The sequence below is a fragment of the Rhinolophus hipposideros genome (assembly GCF_964194185.1).
Source record: "Rhinolophus hipposideros genome assembly, chromosome: 21".
Lineage (NCBI taxonomy): Eukaryota > Metazoa > Chordata > Mammalia > Chiroptera > Rhinolophidae > Rhinolophus > Rhinolophus hipposideros.
This window is the reverse complement of record NC_138067.1, coordinates 28,380,297-28,400,797: the sequence shown is the minus strand read 5'-3', so window position 1 is coordinate 28,400,797 and position 20,501 is coordinate 28,380,297. Positions and strand designations below refer to the sequence as shown.

Below are 20,501 nucleotides of genomic sequence, written 5' to 3'. Positions count from 1 at the left end.
GTACTCTAGGCAACAAAGCTGTGGCGCTAGCGGTACCCTGACGTTACAAACGCTCTGACTGCTAGCGCGGCGCTTCCAGAGTCGCCACAGGCTGAGGGCAGTAAGTCACTGTGGTGCTCGGACGCTGCTCAGACGGGGGCTGGGCCGCACTGTCAGAATGACGATGCCCAGGCTGTCAGGGGGCTCCAAGGGCCGCGGTGCTCGTGGTGTCACACTATGGCCCTTGCCCTGGGGTTCCGGAGCCCCGGCACTGCTGGCGCACAACCATGTGGTGGCCGTACCAACGCTCTGGTATTCCGGCACTCAGTCCCACTCTAGGCCTCAGTTGGGGCCCTTCTCGGCGTGTAACTCTTCCACATGGAACAATCTGGGTGTCACATGGCTCTGGGCACGCCTCGTCGCCCAATGGCACTGATGGCAACAACATCCTCAGGGAGCAGGTGCAGTCCCCTTGGTCACGTTCTTCCAAAGCGCACAGCCATGGATTTCAACCAGAGCAACCCAAGAGAGGCTAGTTCCTTCCTTTTCAAATAGTCTATCACTGAAAACTTGACTACATACATTTGATCAAGACTCAAAGTGTGTGAAAGCAGAAGTTCCCGATGGCAGTGGTGATAGGGGCAAGTGGGTAACACGAGCGATCGCAACAGGCTGGGTATTCCAGTCCCCGGGAGTGGTGGCCATTGTGGCAAACTGCAGAGGTGCGTCCTGCCTGAAGGGGGCAGCAGTGACTCAGCCCAGGGACCTGTGGGCGTGCGAAACTGCAGCTCTAGGGTTGCCTGACCTTTTGACATTTTAAGAAATCTAGATCTTTTTTCTTTTTTTTCAAATGCACAATTGCCCACTTTTCACAACATTTGGGCTAAAGAAGATATATCCATAAGCTACATTTGGCTTGCGGCTGCTACTTTGTAACCTCTGGCCAGAAGCCACATTTGCAGAATTGGGATGGATGGGCTTCAGCACCAACCACCAAGCAGATACCTTGAGATTCAATCTGCTAGGCCAAAGGGTGACCATTCATCTCCATGAACCTTGGCTCAGTCTGCATTCCAAATTTGAAATGTCTTTTCTTTCTTCTCTAGCCTGCCCTTAGCTGCTTCTCTCGGTAGAGAAAGAAATCGCTTCCCATCGTAACCCTAGAATAAAGCCCCTACTCATGCCTGGTGAAGGTGCAAGGCGGCCTGCAGTCCAGCTCGTCGTCATGTGTAGAGTCTGCTCAGGTAGGGGGAGCCAGGCCTGAGGTCCCCAAGGGGCTGCAGAGGAGACAGGCTGTGGGGAACCGTATTGGTGGCACCCTTCAGGAGGGTCAGGTTCTCCCAGGCGTGTGGGCCCCTTGAGGACAGCTAAGTGGAAACAATATCAAAACCACTGGTCACTTGATTTGATTCTGCCCAACCGATTATTATAATTGGATGACAGATGGATATTTCCCTCTCCTTTTCAACTGGTGTTGGAGGGTGAGCTGATCTGTCTCATGATTCACTCTTCCGGGTAGTTACCTAATGGGGAAGATTATCTATCTCCTTTCACAGGCAGAACTGAGCCTGCCTTTTGGCTGCCTGAAGAGTAAAACCAAGTCCAACCAAAGTCAAATGCCAGGAAATTTCAAAACGTCCACACATTTCATGTTGCATTGTCTACAAAGGTATTTGAAATGTTACATAGTCAAAGGATAAAATAGATCAGAAGCAACCACAGTAGAGGGGAAAAGGAGGCAAAAAAGAAAGAAAGACACTCAGTGTAAAATGATAGGACTTCTCATTGGAGGAGCTTGTAGCAAATAATTGGAACTAAGGAGACTAGTTTGGTTTTCATGGAGCTACTATACTGAAGTTCTTTAAAATATAAGCTGTAGATTCAGAATTTTGTAATGCTGTGGATGGAGCCCCCTTCTGGAGAAATTTTTCAGTAGATATTAAAACAAGATCAAACACACAGAGATGAACACATACGTAGAAAGAGAGAGAGCGAGAAATGGGGAATGCTGCTAACTATGTAGATGATATGTCATTCATATGTGAATTGAATTGATAGTTTGTCCTTTTCCTTACCTGCCACTAAATAGAAATTAACTCTACTCCACGAGCAACTGTCTTTTCGGAAGGCAGGAAAGAAAGAGGAATATTATCAAGAAACTAGCTCTCATTTTACCTAAACAGTGAACTTCAGGTTGAGACTGTACACATCTAAATGCTGGTAATTTTAGATAATGCAGTTATTGGGTACATTGGTTTGTTGGGCAATTTCACTGTGACGCATAGAGGATACTTCTAGAAGGAAATAGATTTTATTTAATGGAAAACCCAAGGGCTAAAGATAGAAAAGGATAGAAGGGAGGGAAGCAGAGAGGAGAGATTAGTTAAGATGACTGTTGAGGCTTTTAATACAGACTGTGGCATTACATAAATTCCAGATCACATAGTCAGCCTTGCAGTTTATTAAATCTCATTGGGGACTTGCTAAAAAAATTGTTCAGACACATTAACTCGACCATGTTGACTCCTTTTACCACTTATATCTCTGTTTCCCCAGCGCTTTTGTAATCTTATAGGCTGTCACATATTGAACCCCTCACAGGGCAAGGGTGCTGTCTGCAACTCTCCGTCTTTTCTCCTCATCAAAAAGGTTCTGTAAAAACACTGCCCTTAAAATATAACATATGAAGTTGCAGGGGTACAGGATGGCATCGATTCTCACTGAAAATCCTGAAAATCAAGATTCTGAGTCCAAGAACAAACTCCTCGTTTTAAATCAACATCTCAGAATTCTGTGGAACATTTTTAGTCACTCCCAAGTGACTGCTCCCCAAACCTGAACCACTCCCTACAATCTTAATTCTTGGGGGATTACTCATTCATTGTTAGAACTTTTGGCTAGTTGTGATACCCAAATACGGGGGGAAAGAAATCATATTTACAGTGGAATTTCTAGCTCACGCCTCTTTTGTTGACATTCATTATTTATTATAGCCAAATTCCAGAGGCCATTTCTGGGACAGCCTTTCCCAAAACCCCCCAGGGGAGAAAAGAGGTGACTATTGCTCAGCTTCACCAGCTTCCAGCCATTGTTGCTTAGAATTCCTCCCCCCGCCCCTTCCCAAATGCCTAAAACAGCAACCTAGCCAATAAACGTACAGAGATTGATGGCTTCCAAAGCTGGACCCAGCAAATTACAACTGAGGTGGAAAAACACACGTATGCTTGCCTGAACACCCGAAGGCTGAGTGACTAATTTGCTTTATTACATTGTTTTTCCCTTTCTTCTGTTTTCTCTCTGCCTCAGGAAAGTTTTGTTTTTGCTTGCTGACTCAAAGTCTCCGGACTTTCCCCACTTTTCACACCATGGCACTCAGAGCTCTGCACTTGAAACTCTTCTGGTTAGGTCAACTGCACCAAAAGTGATTTCTCTGCAAGGTGCTCTTGCTACCTACCAGGATATCAATTACAGTCCTAATGTGGACATTTACTCTGATTATACATAACAATCGAAGAGATAAATAAACCATTCAGGGCAGGCAATTTAATTCACAGGAAAACTTCTGCTCCCTGTTCTAAAGAAACTGAAGGAACTGAGAGCCTTCTGAACCCAGCTGTGCCAGCCAGGCCCTGGGTGAGGAGACACACCAGTTGCTTTGCAAAAGGCATCTTGTGAGAAGCTCCGAGTGCAGAGGGATTGCTGGGTGCTGTCATGTGGCCTGTCTTGCTCCAAGGGAGGCATAACTTTGGGAAAGCCCTGGATTCCAAACTGAGGTCAAACAGTGCCCACAGAGAAAGGGACTGTGAAATCCTGGAGGAAGAAATGAAAGGTGCTCCCAGACAGCTCCCAGAGTGCCAGGCCTGGGGGTCAAGGCATGGCCTAGGGCATCCTGTTGAATGCAATCCAATTTGTCTAGCAATCCTGGGAAGGTGCTAAGATTATTTTACAGTGGAGAATCTGGAAGCTCAGAGAAGTTCAGCAGCTTGCCCAAGGTGGTACCACTGGCATATGGCAGAGAAAACCTGCTCTGAACCAGCCAGCTGAGTTGGGATATATGTACACGCACATACAACCTCGGGCAGAGAGTCCAGAGTCTGGTAAACTGGTTCATAGACAGGCATAGATTCGTGACAGGACTTAAGGCTACAGGGACCCTAAGAGAATCCGCCAGCAAAGCCCTGGGAGAAGACCAATATAACTGAATGGGGGCTGTGTTCCCGGGAAGAAGGAGGTCGTGAGTGGGGGGAGGGGGCTCAGCAGCCAGGCACCTTACTCTCTCCAGGCACCATCACCCACCTCCACCTTCCACTTTGTTACCTTCCTGGGACGCTGGCCTGTTTGCAACGTCTAACCCCAGGAAGGATCCAGCAGTGGTCTTCCCTTAGCAGGCTGCACTGCCTCTCCACATCCTAACCAGCCCCTGCCTGAGACCGAAGCTGCCTCAACCCCGCCCCCACTCACACATGTGCCTCCCCCCCCACACCCAGGAGTCCTGGCCAAGAACTCAACACCCATTCCTAGCACCCCAGGGCACTCCCTGTCTCCTTTTCTCCTCTCTGCCTGGCCCTGCCTTGATGTTACACACCCACTTGTAGGCTGCCAGCTCCTTCCAAGTTCCACAGACTGCCGGGGAGACCTGGGAGGACCAGGTCGTGATGCTTTCCGAAACCACAGGCCCCGAACAGGGCTGGGCGTGCCCCTCAGCCTCCAGCACCCCGGGTCTGGCCTCCTCCGAGCACTGCTTGCCGGCACACAAACTTCCCCGAGATCTCCGCGATGCAGAGGGAGTCCCCCGCCCCCGGCCCCATCTCCGGGCCCTTCCATCGTGCCGCAGTGCTCCGAGGGTTAACAGGCAGCTGCAGCCCGGGTGGGCAAGGCTTGAACTTTTCTCTGTGCTCCGCACCTGCCAGGGAAAGCAGCGGAGACAGCAGTCGGGGCTCGGGGCCGGAGCTCCAGCTAGCTGGACAAAGGGGGCGCGGGAGGCTGGGGCCTGCGCCCTGGTGGGGGGGGACGCGCTCCGGTCCTTCCTGGACCGAGGTTAGGAAGGGAAAGGACCGCGATGCCTGCGCGACCGGAGCCGGGCTTTTGAGAGACAGCAACAGCCGGGCTGCGGCGCATGGCTGGCCCGAGGCACCTTCCAGCGTGCCACCGGGCTCGGTGAGGGGGCCCGGGATCCCCGGGAAGTCAGCGATGCCAGGCCGGCCTCTCCAGCGTCAGAGCAGCCCTCAATCCAGACCCAAGAGGCGCTTCCCCTGCTCCGCGCTGGGCTGGGGAAAGCCAGGACTCCTTGGAGGCGCCTCTGACTGAGTCTTCCTCTAATGCACGAGCCTCCGGAGAAGGCGAATGGAAGTTACCCCACTTGATGTAGGCGAGAATGTCGCCCCTGCTTGCAAAATAAAGGACTCGGGAGCTCTCTTGTCCTCCCCTTAAAACACACACACACACACACACACACACACACACACACACACACACACACACGCTCACATACACGCGGAAGCCGGATCCCCAGGACTGAGAATGCCCTCCCTTCAGAGCCCCTGGCTATCTTTCTGGCCGCTCCAGGAGTCCCCCAGCTCCCCGAAAGCCCCCTCACTATGCCGGCGCCAGGCAATCGGAATGCAGAAACGGGGCGCGGGGCGCGCCCGCAGCCCCCTCTTCCCTACCTGGGACAGGAGAACGCACAGGACCAGCGGAGTTCTAGGCTGCATTTTGCCCAACTAGAAGCGCCCGGAGGCGTTTTCATTCATGCACGCGGCTGCACTGAGCATATTTTCCGTGGGAGCCAGGCTTTGAGGAGAGGCTCTGCCTCGCCAGCCAGCCAACTTCCCAAATAGATCAGCGGCAGCATCACGAAAGCATTGGGTAGAGGCTGATGACCAGGACCAATGGCTTTACAAGACGGATTCCTTCATAAAGCTCCGTGGTTTTGCATGGCAGATACGGGGCGAGCACCTCGCGCAAAGCGAGCCCCTCTGAGGAGGCAGCCCATTTGCTTTTTTGGACTGTTGGGGCCCTGCCTCACAAATCACGCCGGGCAACGCCAGCCGGTTCCACTTTTACGGAGAATGGAATTGCACCAGGGGCTGGCGGCCACTTCCAGCCCAGTGCAAAAAGATTCTCCTTATTAAAATGTTAATAAGATCCACTTTATTTCCAATAAATCAAATCAAATGACCCCAGCAGTTCCAGCCCTTTCTATGCCTGGAAAGACCTGGCAATGGATTTTCTTTTGCTTTTGCTTTCCTTTTTTCCAATGTGGCCCAAGTCATGATGGTGTTTGGTGTTTCCCTGCCATCTCACAAATCACAAAGACGACAGATCAATTCTAGCTTGCAGAAAAAAATCCATCAAGGGGCAATAGATTTTATTAACTGCTCAGGTGAAAGTCTGACTAGCCTTCTATTCCACAAATGTGCATTTGGCACCAAAGTTGGGGCCATGATTTGAAGAAACTTTTATTTTTCTATATGAATGTGATCTTTCAGAAGCTTCTAGATGATCCTCTGAAATTCAGAACAGTAGTAGCCACTGCTCAAGGGATTTTATAAGTGGGGTCCTATGGTCCACCTTTCCCAATAGGAATCTAGGAAGATGAATGAAAGACCATGTTTTGTCATTTCCATGAAGCCTCCCAAAAAAGGGTGTAAGGTGTTCTATGATAAAGGACATTTTTGCAATAGAATTTATGCAACCAAAATAGAAAGTCTGGGTCAGGAGGAAAAATAATATATTTGCTCTGATTTGGATGTGAGCTTCCTGGTGGCTAAAGCAATAAGAGAAACATGTAAATTACATAGTTCCCATTATAGAAATATGTATATAAATATCTTCTGACATAATCTCCTCTGATGCTAAATACTGGAATAAATGTATCTTGTGGCATCTAACATAGCAGGACACTGAGCAATGGGCTATGCGGAGACCCAGTGGATTGAGCTATATTCCCAGAATATGGCCCAGGGCCTGGAACATGGAAACAGTCATTAGTGTGTGTGAAATAGATGTCTAGACTTAAGCAAGAAGTAGTGAGGGTGGGATGGGGCAAAGATTTTAGAGCCACACTGCCTAAGCGTAACCTCCAGCTGTGCAACTGACTGATAAGTTACTCTGAACCTCTGTATGAATACTGGTGAAATGGAAATATAAATTGTGCCGAATAGGTTGTGGGGACGATTAAGTAACAAAATAACCCTCAATAAATGTAAACTGATGCACTTTTAAAAATTCCTTCCTTGCCAGCTGTTCTAGCACAAGGTCATCTCATGTGGTCCCAAGGTCACTAAGGAAGATGCAATGGCATCTGACTGCCCGTCTGCTTTAGCCAGCGCTGGCCAAACAGCAAAGTTGGCCAAACAGCCCCCAGAACAGCCCAGGAAAGGTGACTGCTGCTGCTTCTTCCAGCTTTCCACTGTTCTCTTACCTAAAGAGGCATCACCACCTGAGCTTCTGATAAGGGCAGTCAGTATTTGATAGATGATGGGCTTGTCTCAGCTCGGAACCCATGTGTTTGGAGACCCATACCCACATTGCTCACCAGTAAGAGTAAAACAGGGTACTTGGGAGTCAGATTAGCTTCAAATACAGGCATCTTGAAATATCCTGATCTTTCTCCATTCCAGGACAGGAGCCATCTTGTCAATCAGGGGCCAGCTGAGTGCATTGGTCCAGGAAAGAGAGAGAGACAAACAGAGAGACAGAGAGACAACACACACACAGAGGACAGCTCAGGAGACGATAAACCATTACAAGAGTAAAGATGGTGGAAAGATGATGTTCCAGCCACATTTCCACAAGCAGCCAGTCAGTTAGGGAAGCACTCCTAAGGGTAGGGTGTTTTCGTGGCTGCACATGTACAAAGTACAAAGCAGTATTATTGATTTCATAGTTCTGCTGGCCCTTTCTGTGTTCTCCCTACCCATCATTTCTATTGCTGCTCACTTTCCCCCTTCCTGGCCCATGACAAGGCTGCACTTGCCGCCCCCTTGTGGTTAGCGTGGGATCGTGTGACTAGTTCCAGCCAATAAGCTGTGAGCAGAAGTGACAAGTGTCACTTTAAGGCTGGAGCTTTTAATCGCTCCTGTGAGACAGGCTGCTTTCCCTGGAATAGGTGCTGAGATGGAGATTTGTACAGGGGCTTTTTGGGGAGCGTTCTCAGGAACAGCACTACAAGATGGAGGGAAACAAGATGGCAGAGGGAGAAGGTGAACGCAGTGGTTACTGCGGCAGAGGCCTTGCCTCAGCCAATCCCAGGGGAGCTCTGAGGCTGGAGCGGTCCTTCAGAGATGACCCTGATAGAGTCAGGGGCCGGTCCTTGTGCTCCAAGTGGGCCAGTTGTTGGCCATTCCCTCAAGGAGAGGAATGATCTTGGGTGAGTCACCTTGGCTCAGCCAAGGGCAATGTTCCAGTCTGACTTTAGTTTCATCATCTATATATAAAACTAAGGCACTGACCCACAACTGGTAATGGGAGGCTGTGACTCTCGGGCTGCAGATGACCTGATGCACCTGATGGCACCGGTGAAGGTACACGTAGATCTGCCTGACCAAACTTCTGCTGAGTCTATCCCCACCCAGGAGCCGTGCAGGCGCCCAGCAAGGTCTCGGCTTCCGTCCTGAGCTATTCTATTGGCAGGCAGAGTGGCCCCAGCCAGCCTCACTGATTCCAGGTGGGTGCACCCAAAGGGCCTCTCCTCATCCCCTCCTACCTCAGTCCCCGCAGCTTAGATTTTTAGGGGCTGGGAGGTGTTACCTTCAGGAATCTACTTAGGCCTTGAGGCTCACCTGTAGAAACCCATAGAAGCCAAGAAGTTGAAAAAAGTTTTGTCCATAAAATGAGACATGGTTTGAGATCTCCGGACTTCACTTATACTGGACAAGTTGATTTTACTCCCCAAGCCTCAGTTTCTTCATCAATAAAATGGAATGATAACATAACAACACTCCAAGCATCGTTTTAAAAAATGATGTTACTGTCCCCCCGCCCCCATCCCTTATTCCCCTCTACTCTCAGAATGTGCATTTCACCAAAAACATGACGTCAGATTTTATTCAACAAAAACAGGAGAAAAATCATTTCACTCCAGTGATCAAAGGCCTCTGAAGAAGAAACCCATTTTTGATTATTTTGCCTTCTTTTCCCTTCAGCTCCTTAATGGGGATCTTTTGGCTGATGGATTGATTGATGGTGACAAGTAAATACTGAAGCTGAAAACCACCTCCTACCTACCTCTGCTCTACCTCTCCCACCAAAGCCCCGACCAAGCCTGGCAGCATTTTTAGATGTGGGCTCCCCAGAAGCTGTGTCTGTATTCAGACACGTCCCAGGCTCACACTCCTTTTCCAGGCACATTTCTGGCTTTGGAGCTGGTGGGCTCATCATCCAACAGTCCGCAGCTGTCTCCTAAGATGCCAGAGATTGAGACCCTTTCCTCTCACTGACGGATGAGGATGAAGACATGATTTCTGAGTGTATGAGGTGGCTGTGTGGGCGTGTGCAGTGCTTGTGTGTCATGTGTGCATGTGTGTCATGGAGAGGGGCGACCAGGATGTCAGCCTGCGGAGATAATTTATTCTATTCTGCTACCCTTTGAATTTGCTGTTGTAGTGAGGTATTCGAATAGAATAGTGATAAGCTGGGCAGATGTCCTTATGAGACAACACAGTTATCAGGTACCAAGGGGCGCTTGGTATTCAGGATATACTTGGCGAGCGGGGCGGAAAGCCCGTACCATACAGCGTGATACCATAGCATAATGCTGAAGCTACACCCCTCGCAATGGGCTAGCCTGCCAAAAACACCCAAGATGATAACAGTACACCATCCCATAATACCCGGCCACCCAAAAGGAGCATCCCTGACCATTCTTGAGCCATGAACCCCCTTTATCCTTTTTCATAGCCCTTTATGTTACCTGACCTTATGTTATAAGTGGTCACTTGCGTTACTGTCTCAATTCTTCTCTCCAACCTATGTCTACACTTTTTACCCCTTGACTTTAGGTTTGGACATATGAACTTGGTGCGGCCCACAGAATGAGGCAGCAGTGATGGGGTGCCAGTTAAAAGCCCAGGCCCACGAGGTTCTGTGTGTTTCAGCGTGTTCTCACTAGGAGCTCTACAAATACCTGCAACATAGCATTCATGGGCTAGTTCCCTGGGCGTAGGGAGACGATGAACACCTCAGTGGACCCAGTGATGCTGGAGCAAACCCAGGCAAGCCCCACCCAGCCCCGCTGACCCATAGGTATGTGAGCTAAACATAAATTATTGCTCTCAATTTGGGGGTAGTTTGTAATGCGCCAGTAGCTAACTGATAATTACATTTCTTGTTTGGTATCTGTCTACCCCTCTGGCATATAAGTCCTCCATGTGTCTTTCTGCTGCTTCTAGAACAGTGTCTGGCAAGCAGTAGGTGCTCCAATGACTTCTGTTGAGAAGATGAATTAAAAAATGGCTTCTGCAATGAAAAATGCCTGCTGCTGCTATGAAAGCCCCTACAGGTACTGCCTCCCAGAAATCCTTCCTGATGGTGGCAGCTGGAAAGCATTGCATGATCCTGCCACTCCCCACTCACACAGGTGGCCATCTGATTCTGCCTGCGACAAGGCACGATCTTTTTACGATAGTCTAGACCAGGGTTAGTCATAGTAAGGACCATTCCACAGAGGCTAGTATGAGCACATAGGTGCTTGGGGGTCTTTGGTGAAGGACACGTGGGCTGTGACATCCTTCCGTATTTCCTCAATGCATGAGGAGCCCAGACATCTAATACTAAGACCGAAAATACTCTCTAGCCTTTGAGGTACTGCACTAATATGTGTAATGCAGCCATGACTGCCACACTAGCATGGAGAGACAACCTAGCGTGACTTTTAGGCCATCTGAGTTCTACTTGCCTAATTGTCTTTAGAATATCAGTCCCTCCTGAGTAGCAAAATTGGGCATTCAGACACCAATTTTATCCTGTGAATGAGAAGCCCCCTCTAGGTGTCTCCCTTACCCAGAATTCGTGTCTGGGGTTATTTCTACACAGAGAATCATCTCTATCTGGGAAAGCAGAGGTTTTCAAAGTGTGGCCCCTCGGCCATCATCAGCATCCCCTGGGAACGTGGTAGACATAAAAATTCTCAGGTTTCACCCCAGACTGACTCAGAAATTCAGGGACGAGGTCCAGTAATCGTGTTTCACAAGCTTTTCATATGCATAGCTTGAGAACCATTACTCTAAAGAATTCTCCACTAATCACTTACATATATTCACTCATTCATTCATTCATTCATTCATTCATTCAAAAAACCTTCATAAAATACCATTTCATGTTAGCCACTGAGCCAGGCAACAGGGGAAGAAATGAAAAGGCGGGGTTTGTGTGCTTCAGAAAATAGGACTCGTGGCGAGAAAGACATCATCCTCTTACAATATGCTACAGGAAGTGCTGAGAAAGTCAAAGGACCAGAGCTGTGGGGGATCAGGATGTGTTTAAAGAGGCGAGGGGTTCACTGTGGCTGGTTTCCACTGTGTGTTAAAAAACCATGATGGAGCTCTGCTTGACAGAAGTTGTACTTTTTGTATCTGCTGATGAGAAACTAAATAATAGCGAACTGGCAGCCCACATTCAATGCTTTCTTATAACTGAATTTAAAGCTTAGTCTTTACAGTCCCATCTAAGGTAAATGGCAGTGCCTGGGGCTGGGGGCATTATTTAGAGTTGACAGATAATGCTTGGTGTGAATTTAGTATACAATGGCCCTCATGTCCCCACTACCTGCCTGTCTGTGTTCCCAAGCGAGAAAGCACTGAGCTAGAGCAATGGGGCAATGCAGACCAGGGGGCCTTTCGGGGAGGGGCTGGTGACCAGAGGAATGGCAGAAACAAGTCTGGGCAGGTTGGGAGTCCAGCTTTAAAAGTCAACATATGGAGATCAAGCTTTACCCTACTGGTGAAGCAGAATCGTCCAAGCTACTTAAACAGGGAAGGTTGGTTCAATGTGTCATTTACATTTTAGGAAGATCACTCAGGCCACATTGGAGCACGGATTGCATGGAAGTCCATCACTAAGGAAGAGAGACTTCTCGGGAGACTAGCATACAGACCATATAAAAGATAACAAGACCAAGAACTCTTTTTCTTAGATCTCTAACCAGTGAGTTGTACAGAAATACTACACGGCAATCTGCCCCGCTGCCTAGCAGTATCTAGGATATAACACAAGCTTATACAAGAATAGATCAATGAAACACACTTACTAAATTATGGGAGATTAACATTGAGCTCCAGTTCTTCGCCCCTCCCTGCATCTAATCCTTGCCTCATTAATGGTGGAGTGAACTTCCTCATCTTTGACTTTGGACTTGACCCTATGGTTTGCTTGGGCTAGCAGAGTGAGGTGGTGGTGACAGCGTGCAGTTTGCTCTCTGAGCCTGTGTTCCTGTTTGCTCTCTTACACCTTGCCATCTCCAGGAGGAGAACACTCCCTGGTCACCCAACAGGTCCAAGGAGGACGAGAAGCATATGAAGCGGAGCCACACTCACCCACCCACCCACAAATGGGAAGTGAGAAGCAGAGTCTAACTTAGACAAGCCAAATCCCAGCCCTGGAACGGGAATGAGCTGAAATCCCGCATAGACACTGATATGCACACACCGATGTTTAACGTCCACGACAAATCCAAGTCCTTAATAATTTCTCAACTCACCAAGGAGTCCTCTCTTTCCATCTACCTAATCCAAGCTGGCTATCTCCCTGCAGATTCCTACGCTCCTTTTGGAATATTTCCTGCAAAGGTACTGGATCCCTCTCTGGTAGCTTTTCTCATGCCAGCATAATCGTGAGGCCACTTCTCTTAGCAATTACTTGGGAAATTTATTTGCAATGCAAGGCAGATCTGTGAGTGTTTGTAGTGGATAAATTTATTTGCAATGGAATCCAAATCTGCCGCTAGCTCTAGTAGATAAAATTGTGCTGCTCCCATAAAAAGCAACCCCCTGCCCCACCACTAGCTAGTGATTTCCATGGTCTTCTATGAACAGGCCAAGGTCGAGTCCACCAAAATGAGTTGGGGAAAGTTAATCTGTGGAAGCAAGTTAAGCACAGAAAACTACATTTTAATGATTCTGAATGTGTAACAGCTACCAGAATTTAACCAAATGAGCTCCAGAAAAGGCAAATCTGAGTCTCTTTTTTTCCTTAAGCTGAGCTTTTGTGGAGTTGAAATGACTGGTATACAACTTCCATGGGGTCCCGGGTGACATCTGTCTTTCCCTCCCTTGGATATCCCTTGCCCACACATTGCCTGGCCCTGAGTAGACCTTCAGTAGATTCAAGTGGGCTCCATCAATAAAATAGTACAGATGCATGGGAGAGGGCCTGCTTAGCCCTGCACCTCTGCTGTTTGTCATACTTCCATTTACTGCAGCAAAAGGAACCATCCAACACTACACCTCTAGTATCAGCATGCGGCTCCTAGAGCAGCGGTTCTCAAAGTTCTGCCCTATTATGTGTCCCCAATCAGTCCCAACACTCCACATGGAAATGTTCATTCTCTACACTGCTCCTATTTCCTGACAGACGACTCAAAAGCAAATATGTCTCAAGACATAAAATTCTCTCCTAGCACATGTCGGAAAAGGGAAACTCACCACAGCCCATGAGGCCTGGCAAAGCTATCTCCTACCTGCCTATCCTAATCCATTCCCTTCCCACTTTCCCCCTTGCACACTGTGCTCTGCTCGACTCTCAACCGTTAGACATGCCAAGCTCTTCCCTACCCCTGGGCCTTTGCACGTTCTAGCCACTCTGTCAGGAATGCTCTTTCCTCCACTTCCAGGTCATTTTTATCCTCCCAGAAACCATTTATATGTCACTTCTGCAGAGGAGGAGACGTCCCTCACCAGCTCATCCTTCGTGAGCTCATTTCCTTATTTGTTTCCTTCATGGCATTTTCTATTATTTGTCACTATTTTATTTATTGTTTGCTTTTTTCTATTTTGGTTTTCCTCACTAGAATGTGAGTTTCATGATGGCAACTAAATATCCGTTTACTGATTATTGTACTCCAGGACCTAGAACTATGCCTGGTCTGTGACAGGCAGTCGATAGTCTTATTTAAAAAAAAATAATAATAAATGAACAAACCAATGCTCCGACGGCCAATGAGAGTACATGGACTAGTGGCTCCCTAGATGCATTAATCTCATCGGGAAAACCAAGTAGCGGCCCATAGCTGATGACTGCAGGAGACTTCCAGGGAACCACCATGCAAAACGATGGCCAGGATGAAGTGTGTACACCTCAAAGCCTTATGCTGTATAAAACATAAGACCGAGGGTGGGGGGCCCTGTGGTGGGCTAAGTAAACTGCACTCTAAAGGATAACTTTGCCAAGACCCAGCTCATGTGGGGTGTGGGGCGTGCCCTGGGTGAACTGAGGGCCCAGTTTTTCCAAGGTGAATCAGGAGAGGCTGAGGTGAGCTGGGACACACCTGAGCAAGACATAGTGGAGTATTTTCAACACCGTTTTCTCTTACTTGACACATCAGGAATTCATCTAAAGCCTTTCCAATGTGCCAGGTTCTTGTTCACGTAATGAATCTATTGATTTACTTTTTGTCCCCAGGAGACTCTGAAGACCACAGAACGTCAAGAGAGAAGACAAAGAATTCTTGTTGCTTGTCATGGAGCCTGATGGGTGAAGAGACAGGTCGCGGCATCTCCCCAGAAAATGCTCATGACCCAGTTAGTATTCTTTGGGGGACAAATAGTTATTTATTTCAGGACTTACCTACTTTATTGCTCTCAGCTAACATGCCGTCCATGCCCATAAATCTCTAGTCACTTAACAAAGAAAGTAGAAAAGGACAAGTATTCATTTATTCATTCATTCATTCATCCAGCAATTGTTTTGATAACAAGTAGCACGATACATAACAAAGATGCATTTTTCTGTAATCAAGCTAAGTAATTAATCTCTTGATTGCCAGTCTCCTCCAGCTCCCCAGTCTGACTTCGATATTGTTACCAGAACAACTTTTAATTTAAGAAATAAGTATCAAGTATCTATTATGACCTAACCATTATTTTACTCTGCAGTGAATAAAAGCAATTCTGTTCCTGTGTCTGTTCTTGATATATATTTAAAACCCTCAATGTCTCCCCACGTCCTTTAAGTTAAAGTCTAACTTCGTGTTCAGTGCCACACATAAAGTTTCTACACCGCTGCTCGGCTTTTTCTCCCTCAACAAAGTGCAAGTACCAGCCACATACAACATTCTACCATTCACCCCACCTCATGCCAGGCTACTTCACTGCACAGGACCTTTGCACACGCTACTCTCCAGGACTTCTCTTGTGCAGGTCAACTTCCACTTGGTGGGCCACAGCTCAATATTAAAAACCAACCACCTCAGATCTCATTTTCTCTGGGAAGTTGCCCCTGATACACCCAGGCTGGTTTAAATTGCACTTGGAACATGTCATTATTCATTTACTGGAGTCCCTCACTGGATTACCATCAGCTTGAGGTAAGGAACCAAGTCTTATTCTCATTTATATCCTCAACAAACCCAGAGCCAAGCACACATAGGACTTCAAAATAACATCTATGTATTGATACATGCATGAAAAATAATCACGAGAGCTATGACGTTTATTAAGCAGGCATTTCTCCAAGCGCTTTACACTTGTGTTTTTCTCACTGAATCCTAAACAGCTCCATACGGAATATGAGTATTCCCTTTTACTGGTGACCCATGACAAGCAAACCTGGCCTGGACTGAAAGAGGAGGAGGCATTGCCCTGGGAGTCCAAGCCTGGGTCTTAGGTCCGTCTTCCCAGCCTGTTTGTGCCATAATGGAGAACATATCAGTATTCTCAGAGACTGTCTTTCCTTTCTTGTTAATGAGCGCAGCCTTTGGGATGAGACAGCCTAGGATTAAGTTCCACTCTGTCACTCACCACCACAGGCTCAGGCAAGCCTGAAGGAGGGGTGCGCCACACAAAGCGATAATGTCACTAACAGGTAGCATCGCTGGACGCTCACCGTGGGCACCTTACAGCTGCTAGGCTCATCACGCCTCAGAAAGGGGATATCACTAGTATTATCATAAAATACTGCTGCGATGCTCACAGTGTCTGACAGGTTGGGCGGGCCCATTAGCACTCAGCACTAATCAAGAACACAGTGTCCACAGGATAATAACTCATTCCTTCTTTCATTTATCCGTTCAGTCGGTCAGTCATTAAAAAGTATGGATTGTGCAGGGCCCCCTTCCTATGCCAAATACTGTTCCAGGAAACACAGCTGGAAATACAACAGTGAATAAAACAGACGAAAACGCCAGACTTCAAGAAACTTGAGTGCTAGCAGGGTTGCAGAGGGGTGGGAATCAATAACATTAAAGATATAAGAGAAAATTAAATGGTGACAAGTGTTCTGGTGAAAGGCAGGCATGAAAGGAGGGGAGAGAGCATGGGAAGAGACTTGGAATTCCATAATTGCTAATGTTTATTTCATGATTGCTCTGTGCTAGCCATCGTTCTAAGCATTTCACATCAAATCCTTCCAGCCACCATAGGAGGTAAGTCCTATTATTAGGACCTAGTTATAGATGAGACGATGAGGCACGGAGAAGTCAGATGTCCTACACAGCGTCCCATAGCCAACAAGTGCCAGAGCCAGGACTTAACCCCAAGTGGCCTGGTTCCTGAAACCCCAAGTGGCCTGGTTCCTGCCAACCAAGGTAAGCAGCAGCCTTGGTACAAGATGGCTAAGTCAGTCTAAACGCCTTTCGAGGCACGTTTGGAAGCCCTCTTCTTATGTTTCTGCTCCCTTCTTCCTTTGCTCTCCCCCTATTTCTTCCTCCCAACGCTTCCAGCTTCATCCAGTTACTTGAGGACCACGAGTTCCATCCTCCTCCCACCACACATCTGGCCTGTGGATCTTGATGTCCAGAATGGGACACCTACACATGAACCAATGTCCTCTCATGGCTGTTGAACTCTGTCACGCCATACCTGGATGGGGTGCTATGCTAAAAGTCTCCTCTCCCCCAGAGCTGCGAATGAGAGTGAATAAAGAGGGTTAGAGTGACAGAGAACCCCATGCTGTCATCACTCCCATTTTTCAGATAAAAAAAAAACTGACTATAGAAATAACTAAAGGAGCTAAGCTGGGATTTGAATTTAGGACTGTTTGAACCTGAAGCTCTTAACCACTACACTTCTATTTATTTAAAAAAGCAGCTCTGTGCCAGGCAGAAAATAGGTATTTAATTAAAAACTGGCTTGAAGAATGAAGGGATGGATGGATTAGTAAACAAAAAAGTGCAAAGACATGGGCAGATGTGCACGGGCCTGAGAGCCAGGTAAAATAATAAAGGCATCATGTGCACGATCGTGCAACAAGGACCAGCGCAATCTGTTTGATAAGCAGCTTTGGAAATGCCCGGAACCAAACAGTCTTCATGGATATTGTTGTAAATACAAGTTTGCAATCTTGCAGCCTGGCAGACTTTGCCTTGTTTTTCAACCACAGTTTTGTAAGGGTAAGCTTTTTCCTTTTACAGACAAGGACAAGCGTGTTTGGGGAACATAATTTGGGGGAGGCACCTGGTCAACCTGCTGAGACCAGTGCCTGGGGAGGGAAGCCTGCACACTCTGGGGAGAGGCAGAAATGCAGAGGCGAAGGGAGAGGGAATTGTGCTGCTAATTCCTCACACCGTGACTTTACCAGCCTCTAATCGCCTAATAGCAGGGCACATAATTGGCAGAAAAGATTGCCCTGCCCTTTACACATGTGTCTGCAATTACTTTTCAAACTGGGGTGATAAGTGGCATGATTGGTTTCCTTAGGAAGCTCCTGGGAGACAGGGGGGCTTTCTCCTGAAGCTGTGGTCGATGCTGTGGGTCACAAATGGAAGGACCCCCTGCAAACGTACATCTTCCATCACTGGGGAGTAAATGCCCAACTCCTCACTAGGCTGTGACCTCACCTCCCTCCCTCTGTCCTTGGCACACTCTGCTTCCCACCAGCCTCTTCGCTGTGCTCCACACCTGTTCTCGTCCTGGTTTTGCACTTGCTGCCTCCTCTGCCCACATTGTCTCCTACTTCCTGGAGGTCTCAGCTCACGTATCACTCCGCAGAAAAGCCTTCCACGAACACCGTTATTTAAAATGTCTCCTTTCTACTCCGCAGCCCCAGTCACACCTCTTGTCCCTCTGTTTAATTTTCTTTAGATCACCCAGCGCAGTATGATGCCATGCCTTGCTTGTGTCTGTTTGTTTACTTGTTTGTTGTCTGTTTCCTGACTGGGATGGAAAGTCTATGGCCTTTCTCTTCTTCATCACTGTATCCTCAGCGCCCAGAAGGAAGCCTGCGATAGTGCTGAACATGCAAAAAATGTTAAGGACGCGAGTGGTGTGCCAACTCAACCACACATGGACGGACAGCCGACCCAACGCTGCAAGCGCTCCACATGGCACACAACCTGACGCGCACTTTCTGGGTCCAATGAAAGGCATTTGAGTGAAAGTGGAGAGCGTGCACTCTGGAGACCTGTAGGCCTGCCTTGACATCCCGGGTCTGTCATTTAGAAACTGTCCCTGGACCACTCTTGTACCAACCTGGGCCCCGAGTTTCATCATCAGTAAATTGGGAATAAAAATAGTAGTTCTCTCAATCAATTGTTGCTTGAATTAAATGAGGCAATGCTTGTACAGCACATTATCCTATACTTGGCACATAAAGAATTAGGGCTGTTCAATACATAATAATAGATCCTGGTGTTTCTGCTACCTGCTGGGTAATTTCCCTGCCTGAACTTATTCCCCACAGCAGTATTCTGAAATAGGCATCAATATTCATGGTTTCTAGATTAGGAACAGAGACATCTTGAAACCAAATGGTTTGCCCAGCATCCCCCAATTTCTAAGTGACAGACCCACACCTCAGAGTCTGGTTCTCTGCTTTTTCACCATGCTAGATTGCTTCTCTTGAAAGTGAAAACAAACAATACGTGGACGCAAGCAGCCCTGGGGAATGGGCAATTTAGTTTGAGATTCAGTTTAAATTCTCCCAAGCCCTTCGCCATGACAGCTCCAAAAGAGAAGGATAACCCTCGGGTAGGGGTGCCAGATAAAACACAGAATGCCCAGTTAAATTTGCATTTCAGATAAAAACAAATAATTTTTCAGTATACCATAATTAATTGCATTGCATACTTATGACTATATTCTCTCTTCTCTCTCTCCCTCCTAGCCTGCTTTCCTTCCTTTGTTGTTGTTGTTGTTTAAATTTGGCAACTTTATAGCCTTGTATGACTTAAAGGCCCTCATTGTGTACATGGTTATGAGCTAACCAGTGCTTCCCACCAGGGTGGAAGTTTGTAGAAGTTAATTTGGAGTTTCTGTCCAGTTCACAGTCCTATCTGATAATGACTCTGCTCCACCCACAAGGGTAGCCCCCCACTCTCCACCCCCATGCTATCTTACCCTGCCTGCCTGGGAAGGATCCCAAACTACTCCTGCCAATCCAATCCTCTCTCTCTCTCTCTCTCTCTCTCTCTCTCTCTCTCTCTCTCTCTCTCTCTCTCTCTCTCTCTCTCGAATTTGAACCAAGAAACATGGAGAGTGGAAGATGGAGCTAAATCAAGTCAATGTCCCATGGAATCACCCAATAAATTTCTTTTTTTTTTTTTTTTTCGGTTTTCCCTCTTGTTTTTTGGCTTTGCTTTTGCTTTGCATTGTATTTGCCTTTGCTTTGGTTTGCTTTGTTTCGTTTCAAGTGGGATTTTTGGCTCTTGCAATCTAATCACTCTTGACTGGGCCATACCACTCTTGTGGTCATTTTATCTGTCTGTGGAAAATGCAAAACTGACCAATAATTTAAGTGCCTGGATGAAGTCATTATTATTGCCTTTTAAAAATTCTGTTATTTATTTTTTCAGTGGGTTGCATTTTATTTTAAATCAGAAAAAAAAAATCCTATTGAGAGGCCCATCTAAGTGTCATCAGCTTTGAAGGGCACCCTCCATCCAGTGTTCACGTACCATCTGGATGGCACAGGTGCACACATGCAGAGGGGAAGAAAGTGCCTTCCCGGAGGCAAAGCGAAAAGCGCACAGTAGGTGGCCTGGTGTGGGGCTCTCATGGTAAGTAAGGGCCCGATGCCTTCACTGCCTGACATCTGTGGCCTGAGTTAGGTAACAATAACTATAATAACAATGTACCATAATAAAAGTTATGTGAATGTGGACTCTCTCCCAGTCAGTGGATTTCTTTATTAACCCCCAGAGTAGGAAAACACTGACAGAGCCCTGTTATCTCCCGAGTTTTGGAAAATAAAGCCTGAGAATTCCAGATGGAGCCGGGAATTGTTTATCCCAGGCATAGAGGCTTACGGTCCCTCTAAAAATATCTGGTCAGCCATGCTGGTGACAACTGTCAAGTCCTTGTCACTTGGCCCCCAGCCCTGGCCCTGGCCCCGGCCACCCCAGCTCTGCCCAGTTCCTGATCCTCATGGTCTGG

The 20,501-nt window shown here is 47.5% G+C and overlaps 1 protein-coding gene across 7 annotated transcripts in view; it reads right to left on the bottom strand.

Moving 5' to 3' along the window:
- The window catches only part of CDH13 (cadherin 13), a gene marked incomplete at its 3' end in the record, with an annotated part of 1,171,491 nt that overhangs the window by 980,985 nt on the left and 170,005 nt on the right, over positions 1-20,501 (bottom strand). For 2 of the 7 annotated variants that reach the window (XR_013992141.1, XM_081031358.1), the window contains exon 1: positions 5,646-5,928. The exons of 1 other annotated variant lie outside the window; for it this stretch is intronic. Coding sequence is in view for 3 of the 6 variants with exons in the window: in XM_081031358.1 (XP_080887484.1) it covers positions 5,646-5,690 (45 nt within the window). Of the gene's footprint in view, positions 1-5,645; positions 6,091-20,501 lie in introns of those variants that run through there. 4 more of the 7 variants (XM_081031359.1, XM_081031363.1, XM_081031361.1 and 1 more) reach the window with 4 other exon arrangements.